The sequence below is a fragment of the Cnephaeus nilssonii genome, assembly GCF_951640355.1.
Source record: "Cnephaeus nilssonii genome assembly, chromosome: 22".
NCBI classification, from domain to species: Eukaryota; Metazoa; Chordata; class Mammalia; order Chiroptera; family Vespertilionidae; genus Cnephaeus; species Cnephaeus nilssonii.
In genome coordinates this window covers 10,321,943-10,348,896 of record NC_137093.1, presented here as the reverse complement: position 1 = coordinate 10,348,896, position 26,954 = coordinate 10,321,943, and the positions used below count along the sequence as shown (strand labels likewise).

The window sequence follows — 26,954 nt, the reverse complement described above, 5'->3', positions numbered from 1 at the left end:
CCCTAACTGCCCTCCCCTGCTGGCCTGGCCTGGTCACCCCTAACCGCCCTCCTCTGCAGGCCTGGTCCTCCGCCCCCCAACTGCCCTCCCCTGCAGGCCTGGTCCCCCCCCCCCCAACTGCCCTCCGCTGCAGGCCTGGTTGCCCTCAAATGCCCTCCCCTGCAGGCCTGATCCCTCCCAACTTCCCTCCCCTGCTGGCCACCTTGTGTATTGGAGTGATGGTCAATTTGCATATCACTCTTTTATTAGATAGGATTTACTATTCAGGAATGTTAACCCTCTTAACAAAAGACAGTCAATAATAACATATAAAATTAGTAGTATTAAACAGCTAACTTCATTTACATAAAACTTTAAATGTGCACACAAATACTTATCCTTGAATAAAGCATAGCATTTTTTGTATAATGTTCAACCTGTAACGCTGCACTCTGCAGACAACAGGACGGATTGGAAGCCTTTTCTTACATACCCTCAATAGATGGGGTGACAGCTCTGTTAGATGCAGGACTGGCAGGCGTGGGAGATGCAGCTGGAACAGGCATAGCAACAGCTTCTGTGGGAATAATACCAGCCTGGGGAGAAGCAAGAACTGGTCCACTAGGAGTATTTCCAATACTGTTCTGTCTGGGAGACCTGGGTCTGTGAGTTTTGGGGGATAATCTTGGAACTAGAAGAAAAAGAAAAGTTATCCATTACATTCTCAGTTCAAATGTCACCTCCTCAAGGAGTTTCTCTTAAGATCTAGGTAAAAATAGTCCTATCTGACCCCCAGTCCCAATTTCCCTATCCCATCACCCTGTTTTTCTTTTCCAGAGTCTTAGTAAGAGTGGTAATGATTGAGAATATACTAATAACTAAGTACAAGTGTAGTTTTTCCTTCTAGCTAAATATATTAAGTCTAAAGGCAATATTTTAAAAATGAAGTTAGAAACTGGATTTCTAAGTTAAGATAAATGTCACTTTAAAAAATAAAGATGGCAATATTCTCTACTAAAAAGTGAGACAGTTTCTTTTTTAAAAAAGGTGTGTAACCTGGCTGGTGTGGCTCAGTTGTTGAGCATCAACCTATGAACCAGGAGGTCACAATTCAATTCCCAGTCAGGGGACATGCCCTGGTTGCGGGCTCAGTCCCCACTGTGGGGTATACAGGAGGCAGCCAATCGATGATTCTCATCCTTGATGTTTCTCTCTCTCCCTCTCCCTTCCTCTCTGAAATCAATAGAAATTTTTTTTTAAAGGTGTATGTCTGTGTGTACCCCTAAGAAGCAGGCTTATATATTTCTCCTTCCAATAACAAACTCAAACACCTTTTAGCAGCTTGCAACCAATCCTATATGTTCTCTCTTGCCACATCAAGATCCATTCTGCAGTAACTAAGGAAATCGGGGATTCAATTTAGCCAGGAGGGGAAGATAACCCAAGCAAAGGTTCATATGCATAGCTTCAAAATAAGTATCTAATTAGTTTTCATATTCCTTTATAAACCCATTTGTAGAGCTCAGATTCAAAGGTTTAGAGAAAATGGTTCTATTTGCTTCACATTAGAGGTTCATTACTTTAAGTCACAAGGGTCATGGAGGGAAATTACTATTCAACATTTGCAATTTTTTATTTATTTTTTATTTTTTAAAAAATATATTTTATTATTGATTTTTTACCGAGAGGAAGAGAGAGGGATAGTTAGAAACATCGATGAGAGAGAAACATCGATCAGCTGCCTCTTGCACACCCCCTACTGGGGATGTGCCCGCAACCAAGGTACATGCCCTTGACCGGGATCGAACCTGGGACCCTTGAGTCCGCAGGCCGACGCTCTATCCACTGAGCCAAACCGATTTCGGCTGCTATTTTTAAAATTATTATAAAGAACAAACTTGTTATACTGTCCTATATGTACTTATAACAAATAGATTTTCACTCTTTCACTCCTATAATCATGCTTTACTCTCAAAATTCATTTCTAGATCTGAATATGTCACATGATTAATGGTAAAAATGGAGAAATACAGATTTTTAGAAATCTATTTTGTTAATTGAATTGTTATTTACTTATAATTGGAGACCAAAGGGAAAAAAAATTGCAAAGGAATTTACAATATAATTACACATTCATGAAGCTGAGCAGTGTATATCAACTAAAGACATTTAACAGAGTTGGGTATATTTTTGTTTGTTAAGCTTAAAGGTATTTTTTCTTTTAAAGGTTTGATGCACTGATTAAAATAAGAATGTGACCAAAAAACGCAATCACTGCCTGCCCTCTCTATAGTTATCATGAAAGCAAAACATAAGTAGAAAAAGCAGTCTTAATTATAAGATTGAGTCAAAGTGTGTGTACTTTTTATACTTTTATAGCTGCTGTCAGCACATTCCTTAGGCTAGTCACAGATAAATCTTGGTCTCTCATATGTGTTTGATATTCCTTGTAAGGGAAGTATAGTCAGTAGTTAGTGCCATATACAGATGCCATAGAAGCACATGGCACTGTAAGCCCAAAATAAATGTATGTGGAATGAATCAAGCTGCTAAGAGGATAGGAAATATGGTCCCTCCAAATGGCATTACATTCTGTACTTAACTTATATTTCAGTACTTTATATATAAAAAGGATATTCATACTTATAAGTAGCATATGAATCTCATCACAAGTCCATAAATAGACTAGGCAAAAATTTTACTCACTGAGACACTGAAATTCAGAATGATCACAAATTTGCTCTAACATATGATGAGAGTAAGTTGTAGAGCCCAGAATAAATATATACATTTTCCAATTCCTGGTTACTTCATTTTTAATATATACACATATACTTCCTCAAATAGCTTGAGCTCAGCCCTTTTTATATTTAGTAAAGTTACAAAATGAACACTGTCATCATGCTCTAATCCACGTGTTACCTACCCCCGCTGACCACAGATGACCACGTGCCCCCCGCTGGACTGGTCCTTGCTGCCGGAGGAGCCACTGCTTCACTCGGTGGAGTATGGGATACAAATTCTAATCCACTGGAAATGGATCCCCTTCCAGCAGAAACTCTGTGATTTCGAGGGTGTCGCTGGGCCTTTGGGGACATCCTTGGAGGCCCTAAGAAAGGAAGAGCGAACATCACATAAATGCCACAATGTCCATCAGTACAACTTTTCTGCTAAATACACACAACACCCCATTCACACACATCTAATTCTCTCTCTCTTTTCCTTGGTTTTGGGGTGGGGGTGGGGTGGGAGGGTGGGATATATATTTTTGGCCATATTCTTTCAGAATTATTTTGTAGAATGCTACAAAGTTTTATAAATAAATTTTATTTTATTTCTCTTTATTTTTAAAGAAAGGAAAAGATGAAGTTGATGGTAACAAATCACACAATAAGATGTCATAACTCTTCAAAGATTTTAGCAATTTAACCTATATCCATTATTTATAAGCATTTAAAAACATATACATATAAAATGCTAACAGAAGTTATGGCTACATGATGGTATAATGTTCATTTTACCATATATACTTTTAGCTTTTCCCTCAAATTTTCTATATTATTTCTAAAATTATAAAAATATTCTTAAACAAAAAACTAGTAATCCCTATATATCTTTGTATTATTAATATATATGTACATATCCTCCTTAAATTTCTCTAAGATCTTAGTTTATCTACCTCTTCTGCCATGGTAATCAATTTTACAACCCATGCCTTAACCAGTTCTCCCCAGTAAGCAGTTCCTCACTCAACAGGCTATGAACTGAAAATTCTACTGTTAAGGCATGACTTTTAAAACCAGAATAATTGACATTTGGGGAAGAAATTTGCACGATATGAATTATCAAAATTCTACATAATTAATTCTGTCACCCCATTAATTTTATTTATTTCTAAAAAAGTCTACTGTACTTTCAAACAAAATAGGTAAAAACTGGACAGAATGGCTCTCATCAGAGAAGCCAGACAATGCCAACACTTGGCAAAACTCCTTCATGTCAAAGCCCAGGCTCCTCACCTCACCTGCTGCCAAACTTTGCATAATGTCAAATTAGTTTGTGTCCTCAGCAGGAATTTAATCATGGATACAATCTTAAAAAGGATGTTAATCTTACATATTATAGTTTTCAATGGGAGACATAACTGACGTCTATCAAAGAATGATTTAAGAATTGGGTATTTGCATATTTTTACATACTTTTTTATATCTCTTAGAAAAATACTGACAAAGTAGGTTGGCATACCTCAATGAAATCAAACTGCAACTTTAAAAAAACTCGTTCTTTTGGGTAATATAGCAAATACTTACAGAAATAAAATATACTCCCCTCTATTAAGCACAAAACACCACTATATTTAATAGCTTTAATTTTGAAGTTCACATTTAAAAATGCTTCACTGTTACCTACCTACGTGATTAGAAAACATTTTTCAATTCCAATTAGTTAACAAGAAACCTCAGATGCAGCATCCCCCAATAAGCAGAAGGTGACTTCTGCCCGAACAGTCAGTCCACAAGCAGCCCATGCACCTCACTGTAGACATTCACACTCACTAAGGAGTCCTGTTTACCCAACATAGTCATGACAACAACATCACTTATTTAAACAACGGCCTATGACAATACTTTGACAGAATTTAACTTTTTGTTTAGTGGCCACCATTATAGGCACTTCAGAATAAGGAAGTCACCTTGAAGATCAGTGCAACCTGCTGTTGAAGGTTAGCCACTTTAGTCAAGGTCACACAACCTCTCTGACTGGAGGGCAACAATTTATTAAAAAGCAGGCAGCATAGTTTTCTCCAGGGAAGCACTTTATACCAGAAAACCATATTAGTCTCAACAGAAGCTAATAAAAGGCAATTTTAATGAATCAGATCAAAATTATTTGATCAAAAGGACATTATCTTTCAGAAAACAAGCTTTTAATTTATGTACTGCATTTAAGTTAAAATGTGACCTTTCTACAACACATCCATATATTTGATGTGTAGCAATGGCAAATTAGCATCACATAATGACTGAGAATTATATTCTTTTTCCTACAAGGGCAAAAATAAATAAAAAACAAAACCCTAAAGATTAAAATTCATATATGGTTTTTATTAACAATTTTACTTTAGATCCAGAACATCTTCCAGATTCAAGTAGACTTTCATTATAAAATATTGCAAAGCTAATTTTTTAAATTCCCCAAACATAAAACCAAACACTATTGTAATCTAAGGGTTGACACAAAAAGGCAGCTATATGGAATGTCCCTCTCAAAAAGTATCCCTAAATCACCACTCCTCCCTACGGCCAACAGGTAGGTTCACTAATACCTTGGCCAAGGAGCTATAAAATGATAGGATCTACAGTAAGTCCAAGACTGGGTGAAGAGTTCATTGTTCGCCATTAATCATCGTATCCAATGTACACTGTGGGGCAAAGGCCCTGGGCAGACCTGCTGGGGCTGTAAAGGAGCATCATTACCAGGCAGAGATAATCCCCATTCTTACAATTCAGGATAGTTCATAGCTTCACACAGCATTTTATCAAATTTCTCTCTAATGAACAAAAGGTTAATAGAAATAGTTTTAATAAACTAAAGTTAAAACACGGAAATTATAGGTTATCAAATAATGAAGAGGAAACTTTTCTAATTATAAACTCACATAGGAGTTAAACAAAGACAAACAAAAACATGAACAAATTGTGGTATTGTACCTTCTGAAGACATGCGTTTAGGCATAGTAGAGACAGGAGCTGGAGAACCATGAGCAGAGGGGTGAGACGGGGGTCTGGATGGCCGCGAGGGGGGCCTGGAGGGCGGCCGTGTAGGGGTGGCTGCCCGAGGTGGAAGAGAGTTGGGACCTGACTGGTAGCGAGAAGGTGGGCGAGAGGAAGGAGATGGGCAAGGCGATGGCCAGGGAACACCTGACAGAACAAATGATATGAAGGAAAGTATAAAAACTAAAGAAAAAAATGAGGGAAAAAAGTAAACAGAAAAAAAAAAGTAAAATGACAAAAATGATTTCTTGTACATTTTAACCCTTTGAGGACAGTCATTTGATTTGTGATAAGTTTTAGCATAACTTAAACTGACATAAATTCACATTTTACTTTAACCTCCTTAAAATTAATCTGTTTAAATGAATACACGTTCCCAAAGGGTTAATTAGGATCTACACATACTACTGAAGAAGACAGTTAAGACTTTGCCTATTAATCCTACTTCTACAACTGTTTCTCAGTAATAAATAGATAAAAGAAGTATAACATATAGTAGATAATTTCACACAATAAATCACAAAACTCAGGAATAACATTTACATTAGTTTTAGCTTTTGAAACATAATGAAAATAAGCATCAACTATAAAATCCCATTAAAAATGCTGGTTTCTCATAACCATTCGTGATTTTCATCTAGTTTATACTTGAACATAAGCTTCAGTCTGAAATCTCATTAATCAAGTTCATTCAAGTAGAAATAAAACATTACTTCCACTATTTTCTAGAGTCATGGGAGTGACAAAGGTTAATATTCAGTGCCTTCTCAAAAAACATTTTAGTCTTATCAAATAAAAAAGGGGGACCTTCTATATAATTATGCAGCTTTTCTTATCTAAAGAAATTAACTTATCTAAGAAACTGCTTAATGAACAATGCAACTACAGAGCAGTCATCACCAAATAACTGACACTGATGGATATGCACAGGTCAAAATACAGCTAACATGTAAACACAGCATATCACTTACCTTCATCTTAGCAGAGTCCAGGTCTCCTCTCCACAGGCTGCCACACACTTGAGTATCATACATTTCCCAGCCCCTTCAGGTTTTTTACTTTAGAAATTCTGTTCATGAACAACTGAAATTCTTTACTCAGCGAGCAAAGAAATTTCACCCCCAATACTAAGTATATGAAATACTCAAGAGTGTTCATTTGGAGAGGAATTCTGGAGAAAGACTCAATAAAATGAAATTGGAAACTTAGTGTTCTCTATTTTCCCTCCTAACTTTCCAAACTTAGATACCTAAAATGGATTGCCCACTTTCTCCCCTAAGTTAGTATTATTAATTACTGTATTTCCACTGTCTACGGAATTGCTATCTAGTGTACCAGACTTATATTAAAGATCCATGAACTATGAGCTATATTCAATCTAGACTTAGAGGTAGAGTAGAAATATCTCTTCCTACTAAAAATGCATGCAAGTTTCTTTTACTTAAGATAAACTACAATAGCCACCTTTACACTAAGAGTTGTTTTGGTTGTTTTTTAAGCACATTTCACTCGTCACCTTCTTCACATGACTGTTGGTCATGTCTTGTCAAGTCATCTCAAATCTTTTCTTGAAGTAAGCAGAATATAAATATATAAGCAAACAGTAAGTGAAAATGAATCTATATTAACCACTGAGTGTTTCACACAGAATAGGATTTTCCATTTAAATTTTGTGTAAATAACTTTATCATCCAGTGTTTTTAAAATTGAGAACCTACCCAAAGTTTCCAATTTCTTTATATGTGGAGTGTTTTGTTTTTATTTGCCAAGTGAATGTCTTTGGTTAAATTTAGCACTTTATCTTAATACATGAGTATTTCTCATTATGCTAAATGCATTCCAATTACTTATACTAACTTTTACTAATTTGATATCCACAAAGGTAAATTTAAATAATTTTTTGAAGTGAAAACAACTCCACAGAAATTAAGGTGTGCACATTCTTATCATTATGTAAACTTGTGATTATTTAGAAAGCGATATATTTGATCAATAACACTGACAAATTTGGTCAAAATACTTGCCTCCATTAACTACTCTTTGGTCTGAACCGGAATTCGGGTTGAAATCTGACGTGTGAGAAGTGGATCTTGATGCCATGGAGCCCGATCCAGGCTGGCCCATACGCGGTGAATTCTGTCGCCCACTTCCCCAGGACATGACTTCTCTATTTCTTTGTCCAGGAGGAATATATTTATTTTCCCTGAAAATGAGAGATCCTCCTAATTATTTTATCCTAATAGGAACCAGGCCAATAAAACAAACCTAAAAGTAATTTAGGCAGACGGGAATTCTTCTTATAAAAAGGTTAAACACTAAACCAAACTGCCCCACTCCCAGAAACCTTTTGCTTCCAATTTACTCTGAGTTCTAGCTCGCCACCTTTCATTTCCCTCAGATTCTCCCTCCTCAGCAAAGTTTAACAGACATGTGTTCATTCTAATCTACTCTGCCTCTTCATGGCTGACTCTATTAATCATAGCCCAGCTTCTTGAAACTTTCTTCTTCCTTGGCTTTCTCCTTGTTTTCTCTGAGATCTCTTCTCTCTGTGTCTATTCAAGGTTGTTCATGACTTTAATATCAACAATGCTAATGAATACCAAGTGCCCCTGCCAGTCCCAGTCTCAACATCTCCCACTGTACACTTTCATTCAAATCACCAGACTCTCAGCTATGAGTGTGGTGAAACGGGATAGCAGGTGCTTTTCAACACACGTCTGAACAGATGAATGAAAGATCTGTGAAGCCCTCAAATGCAATAAACTGCACAGATAGACTCATTATATCGCCCCTCAAACTTGCTCCACATTTTCTGTCTCCATTACCAGTTCAACCACCAGCTCACTTAGTTATCAAATAAACCTCAGTCACCCCTGGTTTTTCTAACCTTTCCATTGCTAGCTCTGGTCTAGTTGGTTACCAAGTTCTCACACTTGAACTATTGCAACACTAACTGGTCTCCATGTTTCAGTCAGTTCTCAATGTCCCAGAGTTCCTTCACATCATCCCCTGCCTACAAGGTGCTCTTTTAACATGACATGTGAAGCCCTTCACTACCTCAGTTCCTATCACCAGCAGCCACCCCTGCACCCTCAACACTCACCCTGTACCCTACACACATGAAACCACTGGCCTTTTCCTCAGCTGGTGGGGTTCTTCCACTTACCTTTTCACCATGTGAGGAATTCTTCTATTTCTCTGAGTGGCTGATAGATCTACTATGCTATCACAAAATGTCACCCCCTCTGACCATACAGGCTATGCTAGTTCCTCCTCACTCTGAACGTCCCTAGTACTTTGAACACACCGCTAATCTAAATGAGCTCTTCCAGACCTTGGCTTTCTCATCGCTGTATATCCAACACTTGACAACAGAAAGCTGATGCTCTAAAAATACTTTCCAAGATTTCTATAATCTTCTCTCTAATAGAACCTTAAAGCAATTCCATTTGCATTTCCTACCTAAGCTACATTAAAGGAAGATGAAATATAATAATAATAATAATACACCTTCTCACACAGACCTTGAATGGTGTATCCAAAATACTGCATCATGATTTCCTTTAAATACCTAGTGTTTATGCCGTGACCCTCACGTTCACTGGAATTTCTCTGAACTGCTGTGTATTTTTCTTCTTCGCTCCTATCATCATTTTCCAGGGCTACCCGGGCTTTGTACTGGGCACTTGATTCAATTTCTTCTGCTAATTGGTTTGCTCTTGCTTCTCGTTTTAAAAATTCTTCTGAATTATCCCTTTCTAAGGGCACCCTGAAACATGAGGAAAACAAAAAGCAAAGTGAGTATTTTAAAGTCATGGTTTATGTAATTGTCACAATCAACTATTAAGGGAATTTAGAGTTTGAAATTCTGGTAAAATTGTAAGAGAGTTACAGTGATCTATATATTGTAAATCAAAACTTGAATTATGTTATTATCTTTTCTCTAAAGGAATATAACATTTCCAAAACCGGTTAAATTGATTATTCCCCCATAACTACTAGACTTGTTAATTTAGTGTATAAAATGTTTATACAGCATACATTTAGAGTATATGTAAACTATGTGTATTCCCTGTTTAGTGAGAATTTATCAGCTTAGGGAGTAATAGATAATGCTTTCACAAAATTGTTTAATTTAAAAGCAACAGAATTTATTCAACATCATAATTTAAGTTGATAACCAAAGACAAATGCACTAAAATAAAAGCAAACTTTTTGAACTTACGTATATGAAGATAAACTGCTATCATATGTAGACACTACACCATAATTTTCTTCATTATATCGAAACATATCATTGGGATCCCATCCATTAGACTAGAAGAAAATGAAGCTCATTTTTCAAAATGACAAAGTATTTGTCTTCTTTAATTCAGTTACAATCAATATCTGCATTAACAATATCTATCCTATACTATACTAGCACAATCTAGAAAATAGGCAAAATTTTCCTTTAGAAATGTTTTAAGGAAAAACTTTTCTTGTACATCAGCCCCTACAAGTTGGTAAGTAACTATATAAAACAATTATTTGACAGATTAGTAAAAATTCAGAACATTTCAGTTACTTCATAAAACATGAGCCCCCTTAGGTCAGGATTTTCTCCTTTCCCTACTCCCTAGCAGCCATCTTTCTAAAGCAGCAGTCACCAACCTTTTGGACCTCGCGGACCACCGGTTGTTGACCGCTGTTCTTGAGGGTATTTACTGGAAATCTTGACTGATCATCAGGTTTGTGACCTGAGTGGACTAATCATCAGGTCTGTGCGGGACAAGGGGTGTTTTTGACAGCCAAAAAGATTTTCAGTGTTTTGGAGGAAGGAAGGAAGAAGCCAAAGCTTTCCCTGCTGCATTACTACTTATAGGTGGAGCAGGGTACCAGTTCCCTGCCATCCTCCCCTCCCTTTGGGAAGGCAGAGGCTCAAAGGAAAGGCAGCATGACAGAGTAAACAGGCAACCACTGGACAAAGTCACAAGAGCAGTTTTAGAACCAGCTTTGCCATTAGTAGCTATGGTCCTCAGCAATGAAATTCTAGGCCTTGGTACCCTAACCTGTAACCTCAGTGTAGACAACTCTACAATCCTATGAGAAAACTACCATTCTCTCAAGCTAAACTACATACTTAAAAAAATTTTTTTTTTTCTATTTATTGATTTTGAGAGACAGAGGAAGAGGGGAAGTGGGGGCGGGAAAGGGGGAAGGGAGGAGGGAGGAAGAGAGGGGGAGGGGAAGGGGGGAGGGAGGGAGGGAGGGAGAGAGAGAGAGAGAGATCAATTTGTTGTTCCAATTATTTATGCATTTATTGGTTGCTTCTTGTATGTGCCTTGACTGGGATCGAACCTGGCATATCGGGACAATGCTTTAACCTTTTGCACTCGGATGTCGAGTGTGACTCGACACGGTTAGCATCGGTAGCAGCTCGATGAAAAAAGCAAGCGAGTGCAAAGGGCTAAGCAACTGAGCTACCTGGTCAGGGCTAAACTACACTTTTTAATCCATAAAAATTAATCCATCAGGGGCAGAGGCAGCAAGAATCTTCACTGGTGAATATTAATGTCTAGATAATCAATCGCTTCTCTATTGTTTCAACTCTTCTTTTAAAGGCCTGACTGGTGGAAAGGACCAAAATACAGTCCATAATCATTATCCATCCCAGAAGAGAGAACACAGAATCATCCAAGCAATGTCCATGGCAACTTCAACACAAAACCTTGCTTCTAAGGTCACCCATCGACCTTGAGTTCTCTGTGTTAGTCCAGATAAAACTATAATGTAGCCCTAGTTGGTTTGGCTCAGTGGATCGAGCATCAGCTTGTGGACTGAAGGGTCCCAGGTTGATTCCGGCCAAGGGCACATGCCCGGGTTGCATACTCGATCCCCAGTGTGGGGCATGCAGGAGGCAGCCAATCAATGATTCGCTCTCATCACTGATATTTCTATCTCTCTATCCCTCTCCCTTCCTCTCTAAAATCAATAAAAATATATTTAAAAACAAAACTATAATGTAATTCCACCACTAAAACAACTCCTTAGGCCTAACATGGACAGAAAATCAGTTACCTATGAAGGCTTTAAAATTACTTAAGTAGTTTATGCTCCATGTAAAAAATCTAAACTGCAGAAAAACACCCAATAAAAAGTAAATGTGTGCCTAACCACTATTAACAATTTCTTGGACATAATCCAGACAGTCCCTATGCACATATAATTGGCTCTCTCTTTATTTTAAAACCCAAATATGATCTTCTTGTTCTCCACCATGCTTTTTCATTCATTAAGTCTTACATACCTTCCCATACCAAAATACTTTCCTTTTTAATGGACATATAGTATTTCAATTGAAGGAAGGTACACTAAAACTACTTAACGCACACCCTCTGTGACAGTGAGGCTATATCCAATTTTTCACTATCAGAAACAGCTGCAAAAAAATCCTCAAACATAATTACTTTCATGTCTACGGATTTATTATGGAAAAATAAATTCTCAGGGGCAGAACTGCTAGACCAAAGTGTATGTGTATTTTAAATTCGGGTAAGATAGTGCCAGAATGCTCTCTAGAAAGCACCTATCCACTTATCTGCCTCACTACCAATAAAAAAGAGAGCCTGCTTCACTACACCCTCCACACAGGTGCTGTGCAGGCCTGAGAGCCTTCACATCGGGTTATCTGTGATTCTTTAAAGCTTCAAAATTAATAGTCATGTGCTGCCTACGTATTTATAACTGAACAATGACTTAAAGATAAAGCACAGATTTGTTATAAGACTTCTCTGTAATATTCAATGGAAGATTCTTCATCCGATTCAAATTTTGCTCCCTAAACACTCATTTTTGTCAAGAGACTTTGCTTTCTATCTCTGCAGTTTAGAAAATTTGTTTACAGAATCCTAAAGACAGCCTTTATTAAGCATTTGATTTACAGATGGCGTGTTATAGGAAAAGTAAAAATATTTGCCAAGAGGCTTTTATAAATAGGTTTTTATGGAGAATGATCCTAATTTAGATTAAGAAATTTGTTGCTTTAATTATAAAGTTACCTAACTATAGACCTTAATAATTAGTACTTCTTTTTCAGACAAGCCTAAAAGATGTACTTGGACCTCACCTAAAGTCAACAGACAATTAAGGCACCATACCACCTGCCTTGGGCTGCCTCATGGGGCAGAGCACTCAAAGCAAAATATTCTGGCACTTCCAGTTTCCCATGGTTTAGATTTGTAAGTTGCTCATTATGACTTACTTTAAAAACTTAGGAATAATTCGTAAGCATCCCAAAGAAACATTTTTTCTGTATTTACTGTCCTGGGTTGGGGGTGGGGAAGGAGGGGAAATACAGACAACAATCTACATTTACACAATAAAACTGATGCTTTAAATATAAGTACAACAACAACTATATACTTAAATTAAATCCAAGTGATAGGATGTCATACCACATCACATGGCCATAGTCTGATAGCAATCCAAAGATTTTACTTACGACGTCATTTTCCAAAGCTTCTAGCTCCTCACTGGTAGTGAGTTCCCCTGCATCCCAGGGCTCCAGGTCCTTCTCTTTGTGTTCACCATTCACTTTAGCACTGATAGCTGAGTCAGTAAAAGCATCTGCAAAGGATGTTTTTGGTTGAAAGATCATACAACCACCCATACAATGGGCTAAACTATACACATAAATTACCAACAAAGATGTATGCTAAAAATAACTATGGAAAGGGAATTTCTAATACAGAAAGAATAACGTTCATTAATAACATTCATTAACAGTATGCTTTCAGATATCTGATGCTTCTAACTTCAGAAAACTTAATTGGCATCATAGATAATTATTAATAAAGATGTTTTCCATATAATTTTAAGCCACATGAAATGTTTTCATATATTCACAAATCATTAAATTATATGAAAAATAATTACTTTGTGTTTTTGAAGTAATCCAGAAAACGTCTATCCATCCACCTAACGATCTCTTTTGTTAAAAGAACCCAGTAATTAGACATGCCCTCAGTGGTCCTGCAGCCAAACGTGGGAAGATTTTTCAACTTTCTGAGCCCATGTCTATATGCAAGCATCAGTACCCTAACATACCCTTGCCATTAGTAACTGAAGCTACTCAAAGTGACCCATTCTCCACAGAACCCGTTTTTCCCTATAGCTACCCTGTTACAAAGTTCAGGCCCAAAAGTGTTTCCCGTCTCCAGAAAGCTCACACGGCAGGGCTATCTGAACTTCCAATCAATTCTTTCTCACTTGTGTCTGCTTCTCCTCTGCTAATATTACTGAGGAGCACTAGCTAGTGAAAGCAACATGGCATCAGCATGTTTGGCTGACGGGAACTATCTATCTGTCTATAGCAGCTATCCCAGCACAGGAAAATGTTCTCTAGTTGGGAGTTAGGACTCTGCTAAATAAAGGTCCACTGGGGCAACATTAGAAAATGCTTTGGAGATAAAGGTTTGCACTTAAGTGGCTGGACTCATATGGCATCACCTAGCACAGGGCTAGGCAGTGATACTTCTGCTGATCTGGCTCCCAGTCATTGTGCCCTCACCCCTACTGCAAGCTACCACCACGGAAAAGAAGGGAAGAATCAACAGCTGTGTCTCCTCAAAAGAGCCAATTCCAGAGTAATTTTTTTATTTGATACTGCTCCTGTAACTATTATCAGCTCTCTAGTGAGCAAGGTGATAATAAAGTAAGAAATTTATGGCAGCAAATTTATGGATGGCACTACAAGCCTAACTAGCTTTTACCTCCCCTCATCCCAAACCAGGGATGGATGAAGGTGTGGGGAGGGATGCGGCAGCACACTCACTAGGAAAGAGAGACATACTTGCACTAATGGGCTTAGCTGCCAGCTCTGCCAGCAGCACAGTTCTCCTTGCTAGCAGTAATAACAGCCAAGCGTGTACGCAGGGGGCCTCCCCAGAGCTGCACACTATAGTTGAGAATGGGAAGGAGTACTCACTAGAAGTGACTCCATTGTGGGAAAACTTTCTGAGAGAGCCTAACAGGCTGATGCTGACTTCATAATGACAATCAGCTGGAAGCCACTTATGGTCCTAAAATCCTGGCTTTCCATGACATTCACCTAAATCAAGTTACACAGATTCTTGGTAAAAATTAATTTTGGCATGTGTATTTTCAAGAATGTGAAATGCTCTAAAAAACATCAAATAATAACTTACATTAGGATGCTGAAATTCACTAGTTTAATTTTCACAAAACTAGAACAGAAAACTAGACTACAGAAAAATTCCAAACCAGTCATGTTATCTTCTGCAAGAAGCAACAGGATTATTAATTTATAGTTAAGATCCTGTTAATGTTTTAATCACACTAATTTTAGAAAAGCATATATTTAAGTAAATAAAGCACATACTTAGATGGAAACCCAGTATTAAAAGTAGCATTATTTTTATTCACAAAATTAAAGCTCAAAGCAGCAAGAGATTTTTTTTTTTACACAACAACACAAATGGACTTTTTCTCGCTGCAGGAATGTGTGTGTATGTATGGCAAAGTATTTGGAAAGAGTAGAGACCAAGCCAAGCTGTCCTGAAATTTAAAAATACAAAAAAATAACTTAAATGTACTTTTATAATAATATACTATTATTCTAAAAGAAAACAGCAAGGCTCCCACTGAGGGTAAAAAAAAGCAAACTTCACTGAACCAAGTTTTCCTCTGCTGATCAGAGTTTAGGCTGTAGAAAGAGGCCATTTATTAAATAACCTATTTTTCCAATTCTACATTATCTTAAATCTCCTGTTTACAATACCAACCTTATAAAAGGAATTAACTATTCACCTGTTTTTACTTAGAGCATTATGGTTTTATTTCAAGGTAGAAATGGGGGAAGAGAAAATGTGAAAGTGTTTCTCTTAATAAAGGAATGATATTACTTTTATAATTTCCCCCAAAGAGCCCTAGCCTGTTTGGTTCAGTGGAAAGAGCATCCACTACAGAATCTGATTCCTGTCAAGGGCACATGCCCAGGTTGTGGGCTTGATCCCCAGCAGGGGGAGTGCAGGAGGCAGCCAATCAATGATTCTCTCTCATCACTGATGTTTCTCTCTCTCTCTCTCCCTTCCTCTGAAATAAAAATTAAAAATTAAATTTAAAAATAAATAAATAAAATCAAAATTTCCCCAAAGACAATCCCTTTTGAAAGATGGGTAGAAAGTTTAGGGAAAGATGCGCTGAAGGGGGAGTCAGCACAAAGTGAGGCTACAGTGTCAGGATGCTGGAGAACACCCTGGTCATAAACACTCTATTTCAGATCAACACTGGATCATTCGCTAAAAGAAATCAAGATCTGGATATTCCATTCTACACTGTTACCAACAACCACTACTATAAATTCTAAAAATGCTTTATTAACAGCCATGTTTGGATTTTTTAAAAACATTGTTGGTATCACATAGTACAATGTTATATCCAGAATGCCAGCAAAGTTCAGAAAATCAACTGGCTATAATCAATTGCAATTGTGGGAATTTGCATGTAGATTTTTCTAATGCCATAAGTCAGAGTATATTAATTTTCCATTATCTTCTATGGTAAGAAACAAAAGCATTATAAAGGCAAGATGCAAGAATACAAAGTGACTGTTAGAAAAATATTACCTGTTTCTGAAGCAACTACAGGTACAGAAAGAAAAAAAAACACAAAAATTATCAGATGAAATAATGGATATAAATTCATCATGTGCTTAATTCCCTGCTTTATAAACATCCAATTTACAAAAATCTCTAAACTATAACGAAAAAGGAGTATAAACTACCTGCCCCATGCCCGCCCCCCCTCCAAACTCCCCTCTTCTACCCCTACAGCAGGTGGGCTCTCAAAGCCTTCCCTTCCTTCTGATTCTGGGCAAAAACCCAGTCATTCTGAGCCAGTGGTGCCACCTTGTGGTGATTGGAAAGAAATGCCTCAACCAATATGCTTCCCCCCCTCCACCTCCCATAGGCATTCCCTCAGTTCCATACCCAGGAAATAGGATAGGTGCTCTCCTCAAGTTTTCAATTATGACTGAAGAAGCGAAGTTGTTGGGGAATATTTTAAAGAGCCAGAATAGTGGTGAGATAAGTTAAAGGCTAGTAGCATACCATAAAGTAATATAAATTAAATTTATTAAAACTACAAAATGAGCCCTGGCTGGTTTGGCTCAGTGGCTATAGCATCGGCCTGCAGACCAAAGGGTCCCAGGTTCGATTCTGGTCAAGGGCACATGCCCGAATTGCGGGCTCGATCCCCAGTGAGGGGTATGCAGGAGGCAGCCAATCAATGATTCTCTCTCATCATTGATGTTTCTATCTCTCTCTCCTTCTCCCTTCCTCTCTGAAATCAATAATACATATATATATTAAAAAAACTACAAAATGACATAAAACTAGAAGTTTAAAAATCATTATCAGACTTAACAACAGAACCCCTAAAATATGCTTCCAGAAAAATCTTCACCAAAATCCTCAACTATCTAGTTCATCTTTCAATTAAATCTGTTTTGTCAAACACTGAATTTTTTTTTAATATAGGTATTTTTATTTCAGAGAGGAAGGGAGAGGGAGAGATAGAAACATTGATGATCGGCTGCCTCCTGCACACCCCCTACTGAGGATCCAGCCCGCAACCCGGCCTTTGTACCCTTGACCAGAATCAAACCTGGGACCCTTCAGTCTGCAGGTCAACACTCTATCCACTAAGCAAACCAGCTAGGTCTCAAACACTGAAATCCTAGATAAATAAAAAATTTCATTTCAATGATATCATTCTATTTTGACCATTATTAATAATGTGACTTTTTCAATTACTTTAAAAAGTATTTTCTTAACATGTACCATCAGTTATACATGGACCAATCTATACACAATAGAGTCTACAGTTATAGTGGGTGCCAACCTCACAAATGAGACCATATTTAATATTTACTGAGTATTATTGAGTTTGGATGAGCTGGGGATTCATATCTGACTTAAGATAGAACCCCTGACTTTTCCTGCAGGAGCTCTAGGTATATGGAAGAGTAGTTACAGATTGAAGCAAATATTTAGTTCTGAGAATAAGAGGCTGTGGCCTTAAAAGCAACAGTTGATCAAGGCCTTCAAAAACACAAGCAAGAATTAAGTAGGGGTGCTCAACAAGTGTGACTCAGCAGTTGAGCGTCAACCTATGAACCAAGAGGTCAGGGCACATGCCCAGGTTGCAAGCTCTATCCCTGGTAGGAGGCATGCAGAAGCAGCCGATTAGTGATTCTCTCTCATCCTATCCAATATAATAAAAAGCTAATATGCAAATTATCCCTACGGGTGGGAGTTCAACCAACCGGGAGTTAGACATGCGCTGACCAACAGGGGGCAGCGCGGGACATGGTGGGCGTCAGCGACACAGCACTGGCAGCAGGCAACAGTGGAGGCGCTGCCAGCTCTGATGGGCCCCGAGGAGAGCAGAACCGCTGGGATGGTGGAGCAGGTGAGTGGGCAGCACCAGGTCATGGTGGGTGCAAAGGAAGGCCCCAGCCGGCAGCCGCTAGGGACCCTACCCGTACACGAATGCACTGGGCCTCTAGTCATTACTCTCTCTCTCTCTCTCCCTCCCTTTCTTGGGGGAAAAAAAATCATATATATATATATACACACACACACACACACACACACATACACACACACACACACACACACATATACACACACACACACACACACACACACACACACACACACATATGAATTAAGTAGGGGGAAGGAAAGGGGTTATAATATAGACTAGAGTAGCATTAAAAATAAAATTTCTGCCCAACCAGTGTGGCTTAGTAGTTGAGCATCGACCTATGAACCAGGAGGTCATGGTTCGATTCCCAGTATGAGCATATGCCCAGGTTGCGGGCTCCATCCCCAGTGTGGGGTGTGCAGGAGGGAGCCAATCAATGATTTTTTTCTCATCATTGATGTTTCTCTCTCTCTCTCTCTCTCTCTCTCTCTCTCTCTCTCTCTCTCTCCCCCTCTTGCTTCAATAAAAAATATATATTTAATAAAATAAAAAAATTTCTCCAAACTGTACACAAGTCCATAGGTGAGATTACCTTTGTATTTTACTCATATTTTTATAATTTTCACATCATAAGTATATACTAAACCAGGCATTTTATTATATAGGAAATATTAAAGAATAGCGTGAAGAAACAAGATGGGGATAATGAACACAGTGAGGGCCCAGGTTGTGTGGGTAGGAACAACAGAACCAAGTGGACTAGTGGAGGCAAGGTCCTCAGGCAGGAGAGGGAAAAAGGATGAGAGGATTTCAGGGAGATGGGGCACAGGGAGCCTCTAGATTAGGGATTCTTAAAATCATTATCAGACTTAACATGTACCCCTCTGGCATTTTAGGGGATCTGGATTTAGTAATTGCATAAAAGACATAGGAAATAAAATATAATGAAATGCTGTTATCAAAACCAAAAAAACACATCTGTGCCATAGTGATATATGCTTCTTTATTAATCAGGAAACAGTAAATTCTAACAGCGAGTAACTATTGCAATTTTAAAGAGTCAACGAGCTTAAGTAATTTTTTAGGTATCCACATCCATACAAATGATATAAAATTACCTGAATGCTATAGGTGCTAGAGTCACAGATACTGCAAATACTAGTGATTTGTTGCCTACATTAATAACGGAGGGAAAAAAATGCTAAATTTCAATGAAAAGGTAATGCAAATAAAAATGTAATTTTTTTTCCCCATCCAAGTTCAAAAATGCCCTAAGTCCACTTCACAAACCATTTGGAAATCCATGGATCCAGGTTAAAAATTATGTTTTAAAAAGTAGTAAGAAAGAACTTTCTGCTGTGGATAAAAATGACTGGAAAGAACTGATCGTTAAGGTTGTAGAAACAGGTTAAAAAAGATGTGCTGAGCCCTCCTAAAGCTCCAGCAAGAGTTAGAAACTAACCAGCACCATAATGGAATGTCCCCAGCCACACCCAGCAGGCTGGCTATAGGAGTCTACAGAGAGGAGTTTAAAAATGGAAGGCCAGAGGAGGATCATACAAATGAACCCAATTCTTTATTTAAACAAATGGAAGGCTGGGGAAGGGTCAGAGAGCCCTCTGAGGGGCACAGAAGAAAGGGAGAAGAGTCAAGGTTAAGTTGGCTGTGGTCAGAGTGGACCTTGGTCAGAGTAGATCTGGGAGGGCATTCTGGAATAGAAAGCAGTTACAAGCCATGACAACAGTCATGAAAGCAGACTGCTAAAATGGGATGGAGATAAGACACATATGTAACAGAGCTCAGAAGGCTAAGTTTCTACAGGAATAGTGCTCTGTTCCAAATAACCAACATGAAAATAAATTTTTGTAAAATCTACCATTTGCACCCTAACCTTGGAAGGAAGGTATCAGGGTCTTAGTCACAAAACTATGGAAAACCTGAAAGCCTCTGTTCTAAACACTAAGAAATTATAGTTACATTACAAAATACACCAGACAAGCACTTGCCTATTAAAAAATGCAGGAGTGGATACTGTTCATTTTGAATGATCACAACTATTTTCTAATTGTAATTCTGGGCTATCAAGCAGAACTATTTCATATTAGAAGTAGTACCATGGAGATGACAGTTATATAATAATAAATTCATGTCTTTGAGGTTAGATCCATAAAAGTCAGTCCCAAAAATTTTCCTTCAACTGAAAGTTTTATTGATTTTTTTAGGGGAGAATGAATCAGAAAGAGCTAGCATAAAGTAATAGGTCATCCTGAATTCATACTTGGTAGGATCGGAACAGGAAACCAGGATCTGTTCTGCAGCACAGGCAATAGAGCCTTTCCGGCTCTTGTCCCAGTAGCTGAGAGATTCCACAAAATGTTAGATTTCTTATTCCTGCACTACCTCCAAAAGATATTAGAAGACATTCTAACAGTGGTGCCAAAAGAAGATAGTTTGTGGGGTGAGGCATCAGCAGGTGGGCATTCTGTTTTCAGCTTCTCCAATGGGCTCTGGGTGCAGAGCCCCATTTTGAGGGGAAGGAGGAGCTTTTAGTCTGTGCTATTTGGAAGGGCAAAATGGCTCCAACCAGTGTTTCAGCATTTCTTTATAAAAGGAACAATTTTCATCTCAAAAGTTAAAGAATGAGAAAGGAAATAAAGTAATTTTGTACAAATTTAGGGCAAAAAAAACAAAACAACATTCAGAAATATTCAGGAATCAAAAACCAGAATTTAGTAACTGAACTGCCAGTACTACTAGCCAGCACAGTAGTCTTTTTACAAAAAACTTACTCTGAGAATTATAGCAAAAGTGTCCAGAAATAGATAAAGAAAAAGTAAATGAAATTCATTCCAATTCTTACAGCTATATGCACGCCTGTTTCCCTGGCAAATATAAAAACAGTTTAAAGATTCAGACTGTTCTTTTCTAATATAAATTAGAGGAACAACTATTCAAATGCACATGCTCATGTAAAATTCTGAGCCAGGGCTGATCTGGGTAAAAAAAGCAATCATTTCTCTCTTTAGTCAGATGGAATAGAAATTAAAATGGAGACAATTTACCCACATTCTCTCACTGCCCTACTTTTTTACTAGTTTTAATATATATGCTATTGATAAAGACACTACTAAGACTCTGCAGAGTAAGAGAAAATAAAACTAAAACCAGATAGTAACTGGGTATACTAGCATTATACAATACAACCAAGTAAACTGTCTTCCTGAAAGTGCCCTGGACTCATTTTCAATTATCTACTAGAGAGTTCAAGAATTCTACTTGTTTTTACTTCAACTGTCCCACTAGCAGAGTGTAAGTCGTTTCTTGAGTCCCTCACTATCACAAGGTTAATATTCATCTTTCTCACTTTTACCGTTCAGCAAGCCTGAGAGATGAAAAATCACATTCCACGCCTTTGAAACAACACACCTTTGATTACTTGTGAGGTGGACTATCTTTCCACGTGTTCACTAGCCATTTGTAAAACTTATTTTATTCCATTTCCCCAGTATGGAACATGTCTTCTAAATTTTATGGTACTTCTGCATACATGTAAGTCTTTAATATTTTATAATTAAATACTTAAATCTTTTTCTTTATGCATTTTTGCTTTGATGTTCATACTTATAAAGTCATCCTCTATCTCAAAATGATATGAATTCATAGGCTTGTTCTAGAATTCCTATATAGTTTTAATTTAAAAATGTTTTTTCTTTAACCATTTAGGTTTTATTTTGGTGATAGGTATAAAGTAGGAATCTAATTCCTCCCAACTGTCCCAACAGCATTTACTGAATAACCCACCTTAACTCCATATTTAAGTATTATCTTTACCACATATTAATAAAATGCTCATATAAATTGTCTGTTTTGGATTCCCTATTCTTTACCACAATCATCACTATTCTTTAATTCTAATGCATTTTACTGTATGGTAGGGCAAGTCATCTTTTGTGACTCTGGTAGAAAAGAATTTCCAAAATTCTTCTGTTAATACATAATACTTTATAAACTTTAGAATCATTTTGTCAATTTCTACAATAGAGATAATATTATCTTTAGATATTACTTTCAGGAGAGTAGACAACTTTAAATATTTCCAGTCCAAGTATGGAACATTTCTCCATTTAGTCAAATCTTATTATAGCCTTCCGTAGTGTTTTCATAGTCTTCAGCTTAACCACATATATTTTTATACTTTAAACTCATTTCTTTTGTAAATGTTTTTGTTTTATACTGTCTAGCTGATTAACGCTATTAAATAAAGAGGAAATCAATAGTTCTCATACATATCGTGAATCAGATCATCTTACTCTTATTAGTACTAAACAATATTTTTATTTTGTTTGTCTAAATAAAATTCTACTTTATGTTGTAGGTTTGCCTTTTATTCTTTTGTTTTTAATAAATAAATATTACTTTGACCTTAGCATACAAATGAATATAGCAGAGAATTTCTATTTGCTCTAAAAATGTATAAACAAACTTTGCGGAAGGAAACCTTATTTTAATAAGTATGCAATACTTCCCTATGAATACCTCAAATTACTCCATTTAGCTTCCCCTCAACTGGTTCCATTATACCTGCTTTTTAAAAAAAAATCTCAATCTCTGTGCCACCTACACACTGGCCTCAATAAATGCTAGTCTCCATTCACTACTTGCCCCCAGCACAGACACACATTCTTCTTTTACTAACCCACAGCAAAGCTGAGGCAGTAAACTTCCTGGTGGTTCAGTTTAAGGAAAGAATATCAGATCATGGTGTTACTTAGAGCTGGCTCCCTAGAAAAACTACAAGCCCAAGTCAACCTCCTTATAGGCCTTTCCTGCCCAGCTACCTGGGCAGCCCCCAGCCACAAGATATCCAACACCTCATCTGCCTACCACAGGGCCTCTCCTCCCTCTTGCCTAAAGGGCAGGCTATTGATCCTGATCACTCGACTAGCTTTAAAGCTGACTACCTGTCCAACTTTAGCATTTCCTGCCCTTCTACAGAGGCTATTGCACTCCTAGCTCCAATAATGTGTCTACTCAGCTCCAAGGCTGTGGCCTGCCTGCCCCACCAGAGCACCAACCATAAATGAATCTGAAACACGTTTGACCTCCTCAGAATCCAGCACTTCCCAGGCCATATCCTGCTCTAGGATCTGTCTCTTCCTTCAATGACTGCCATGGCATCCCAATGCATGCCTTGCAGAAGAGAGCCCTCTCTGCTGCTCAGAATGCCTTGTCCTATCAGACCTGCAGGACAACCACAGTATTACAGTATTAGAAAAAAAAATCGGTATGACATTATCTCTCACTGCTCTCTAATCACACATTCACACCCCAACTTCCTCCAACTACTATAACTTATACAATTCTTCATGTCTCTGGACTCCATTTGAAAAACAATGCCACCTATTTCAACATTCCATTCTTCTTGATTTCTTTCACATGCCTTGATGTCTCCAACTCTGAAAATGCCTAGGGCAGAGCTTCTTAACATGGAATATATGAACTCCTTAGGGAAATGTGAACACCATGGAATTAAATGTAGAAGCCTGTGTGTTTTTCTAGGATGAGGATATACAGTTTCACTAAGTTTTCAAAAGGGACTCCAAGTAGATTAAGTCTTGAGTTTCTCTGAACTGCCCATAGTGACAAGCACAGCCATGGACACATTCCACAGCTCATTAAGTATTTGTTGGCAGGCTGTATTCATAAGACACTTATAGCTTTCTCACTCTTTACATGAAGGCTCTAATTTCATTCGTTCAAAAGACATTTGTATTACACCAGTACTATGTGCCAAAACACTATACCAGGCTCCGAGGACCAAATAAATAAATAAAAATACAGTATCCATGCCGAAACCGGTTTGGCTTAGTGGATAGAGCGTCGGCCTGCGGACTCAAGGGTCCCAGGTTCGATTCCGGTCAAGGGCATGTACCTTGGTTGCGGGCACATCCCCAGTAGGGGGTGTGCAAGAGGCAGCTGATTGATGTTTCTAACTCTCTATCCCTCTCTCTTCCTCTCTGTAAAAAATCAATAAAATATATTTTTTTAAAATAAATAAATAAATAAAAATACAGTATCCATACACTAGTACAAGGAGCTCAAAGTATAATAATGAGGGAGACAGAAACATCTATCCTATCCTATATAATAAAAGAGTAGTATGCAAACTGTCCCCTCGACTGGGAGTTTGTCTGGGAGTTCGAGCAGGGGGCAGGTCCGGCTGGGGGAAGGGAGGCCCCGGCGGCAGCAGGCAGCCAGGGGAAGGGAGGGAGTACCTACCTGGTCGGCAGCCGACTAGGGACCCTACCAAGTGCACAAATGTTGTGCACTGGGCCTAGCCGGTAACTATGACGTGCACTGACCACTAGGGGGCAGACACTCAACACAGAAGCAGAAACCAAAGGCATGGAAACATGGAGACTGATGAATCTCAGGGGGAAGAGAGGGGAGGACGAGAAGAAATAAACCAAAGATCTTATATGCATACTAGAGGCCCGGTGCACGGATTTGTGCACTGGTGGGGTCCCTTGGCCTGGCCTGCAGGAATCTAGCCGAAACCAGCTCTCCAACATCCCACGAGGCATCCCAGATTGCGAGAGGGCGCAGACCAGGCCAATGGACCCCACCAGTGCACAAATCTGTGCACTGAGCCTCTAGTCCAGGGGTCCTCAAACTTTTTAAACAGGGGGCCAGTTCACTGTCCCGCAGACCATTGGAGGGCCGGACTATAGTTTAAAAAAAAACTATGAACAAATTCCTATGCACACTGCATATATCTTATTTTGAGGTAAAAAAACAAAACGGCAAAAACACCCGCATGTGGCCCGCAGGCTGTAGTTTGAGGATGACCGCTCTAGTCTAATCTAATTATAATACAATACGTTATAAGGGCAATGATACAGCCATTATGGGGAGGGGCTTATATGTTGCTGCTGAAATTATGAGACCATATAAGTGACTGGTATGTGGTAAGCAGAGGGCAAAGAAACTAACACTGGGAACACAAGCACATGAAGGGCAGTGCAGTGTGATAGAAACAAAGCCCAAGAATAAAGCAGAAAAGGAATAATTAATAAGACACATGAGAAATAAAGAGCAGCTTCTGAAGGAGGGTGAAATCAGCAGGATCAAATGCACCAGTAAAGACTTCAAAAGAGTCCAAAAACCTACCAATTAGAGGTTACTGGTAGCCTCAGAAGTTTTCAAGATGTGAGCACAAAAGGCAGATTACAATGGGGTGAGAAGTCAGTGGAAAATAGTAATTAAAATGTTTGGATAAGAAAGGAAGAAAGACAAGATAGTCCCTAGAAGAACTCAAGATTAAAAGGGATACTTTTTAGGATAAGAGGGACTTGAATAGGTTTTCAGGCTAAAGGGCAAGAGTAAGCAGAGAGGAAGAGGTTGAGAGTTTGGAAACAGAGAGGTGATATAAAAGAGCGAGAACCAGGAATGGCAGAATGGATAGAGTCAAGGGCATGACTGGAGAAGTAGAGATTAAGCAGGAGGTGAGACATCCTCTTCACTAAAAAAACCAAAGGAAAGAGAACAGTGATGGCAAAGGGCGAAGATGCCCTGGCCATGTAGCTCAGTTGGTCAGAAGGTCGTCCCGATACACCAAGGTTGGGGGTTCGACCCTGGTCAGGGCACATACAGGAATCAACCAATGAATGCATGAATAAGTGGAACAACAAATCTCTTTCTCAAATCAATAAATAAAATTTTAAAAAAATGAAATAACACAGTATTAGATTACAGTCAAAGCATGAGTGTGAGACAAAGTATGTTCTGTGTTATTTCACCAAACCCAGCATGATATGTATTATTGATCAGCCCTAACAGCCCATATGCAGTAGGAAAAATTGATAGCGGGCTAACGTAGGCAAACTTTTTCTATAAAGTTTTCTATAAAGTAGGCAAATATTTTTTGGTTTTGCAAGCCATATAAGTCTCCATTACAACTACTCAACTCTATCACTGTAGCGTGAAACACAGTCACTGACGACGCATAAAGGAATGGCCATAACTATGTTACAATAAAACTTTATTTACCAATGAGTAGATTTGGCCCACTTGACCCCTGTTCTCTAGACTGAGAATACTACAATGGAAATAAAGCAGTAGAAAGAAATATGAGGGAGAATGAAATAAGGTAATAGACAAGAAGGCACAGAACTGAAACATAGTTGAGTTGGGATATTAAAAAGAAAAAAATATAAATAAGGAGCAATAGGAAGAGCAGAAAGAAAGCGAGAGAAAAAAACGGTGAGAAAGGAACATTGGAAAGAGACAGGAAACCAAGTTAAAATAAAATGCCAATTTCAAGGTATGTATATGCCGGTCAAGGGCACATACTTGGGTTGCAGGTTCGATCCCCGGTCCCAGTCGTGTGAGAGGCAACCAATTGATGTGTCTCTCTCACACTGATGATTCTCTCTCTCTCTCTCTCCCTCTCCCTCTCTCCTTCTCACTCTCTCTAAAAGTCAATGGAAAAAATATCATTGCATGAGGATTAACAAAAAACAAAAACAAGATAGACATTTGAGAAGATACAAGAACAGGACACAGTGCTTTCATCAACACTGCAACGCAGTTACAGAGAACCTAGCATGGCTAGCTTCTGAAAAAGCAAGCTAACATAGGTGAGAACCTTGTTAAGAGGACCAAGAGAAAAGCTTTAACTTTCTGGTGGCTTGTAACTTCTAAACAACA

The 26,954-nt window shown here is 38.3% G+C and overlaps 1 protein-coding gene across 9 annotated transcripts in view; it reads right to left on the bottom strand.

Annotated features, from left to right (window-relative positions):
• The window catches only part of ATXN2 (ataxin 2), an 85,725-nt gene that overhangs the window by 33,490 nt on the left and 25,281 nt on the right, over positions 1–26,954 (bottom strand). For 7 of the 9 annotated variants that reach the window (XM_079763305.1, XM_079763307.1, XM_079763306.1 and 4 more), the window contains exons 6-12: positions 13,237–13,361; positions 9,979–10,070; positions 9,325–9,522; positions 7,778–7,956; positions 5,691–5,900; positions 2,906–3,088; positions 473–670 (exon numbers count right to left, since the gene is read on the bottom strand). In XM_079763305.1, the coding sequence (XP_079619431.1) occupies positions 473–670; positions 2,906–3,088; positions 5,691–5,900; positions 7,778–7,956; positions 9,325–9,522; positions 9,979–10,070; positions 13,237–13,361 (1,185 nt within the window). The remainder of the gene's footprint in view (positions 1–472; positions 671–2,905; positions 3,089–5,690; positions 5,901–7,777; positions 7,957–9,324; positions 9,523–9,978; positions 10,071–13,236; positions 13,362–26,954) is intronic. The other 2 variants (XM_079763311.1, XM_079763313.1) reach the window with 1 other exon arrangement.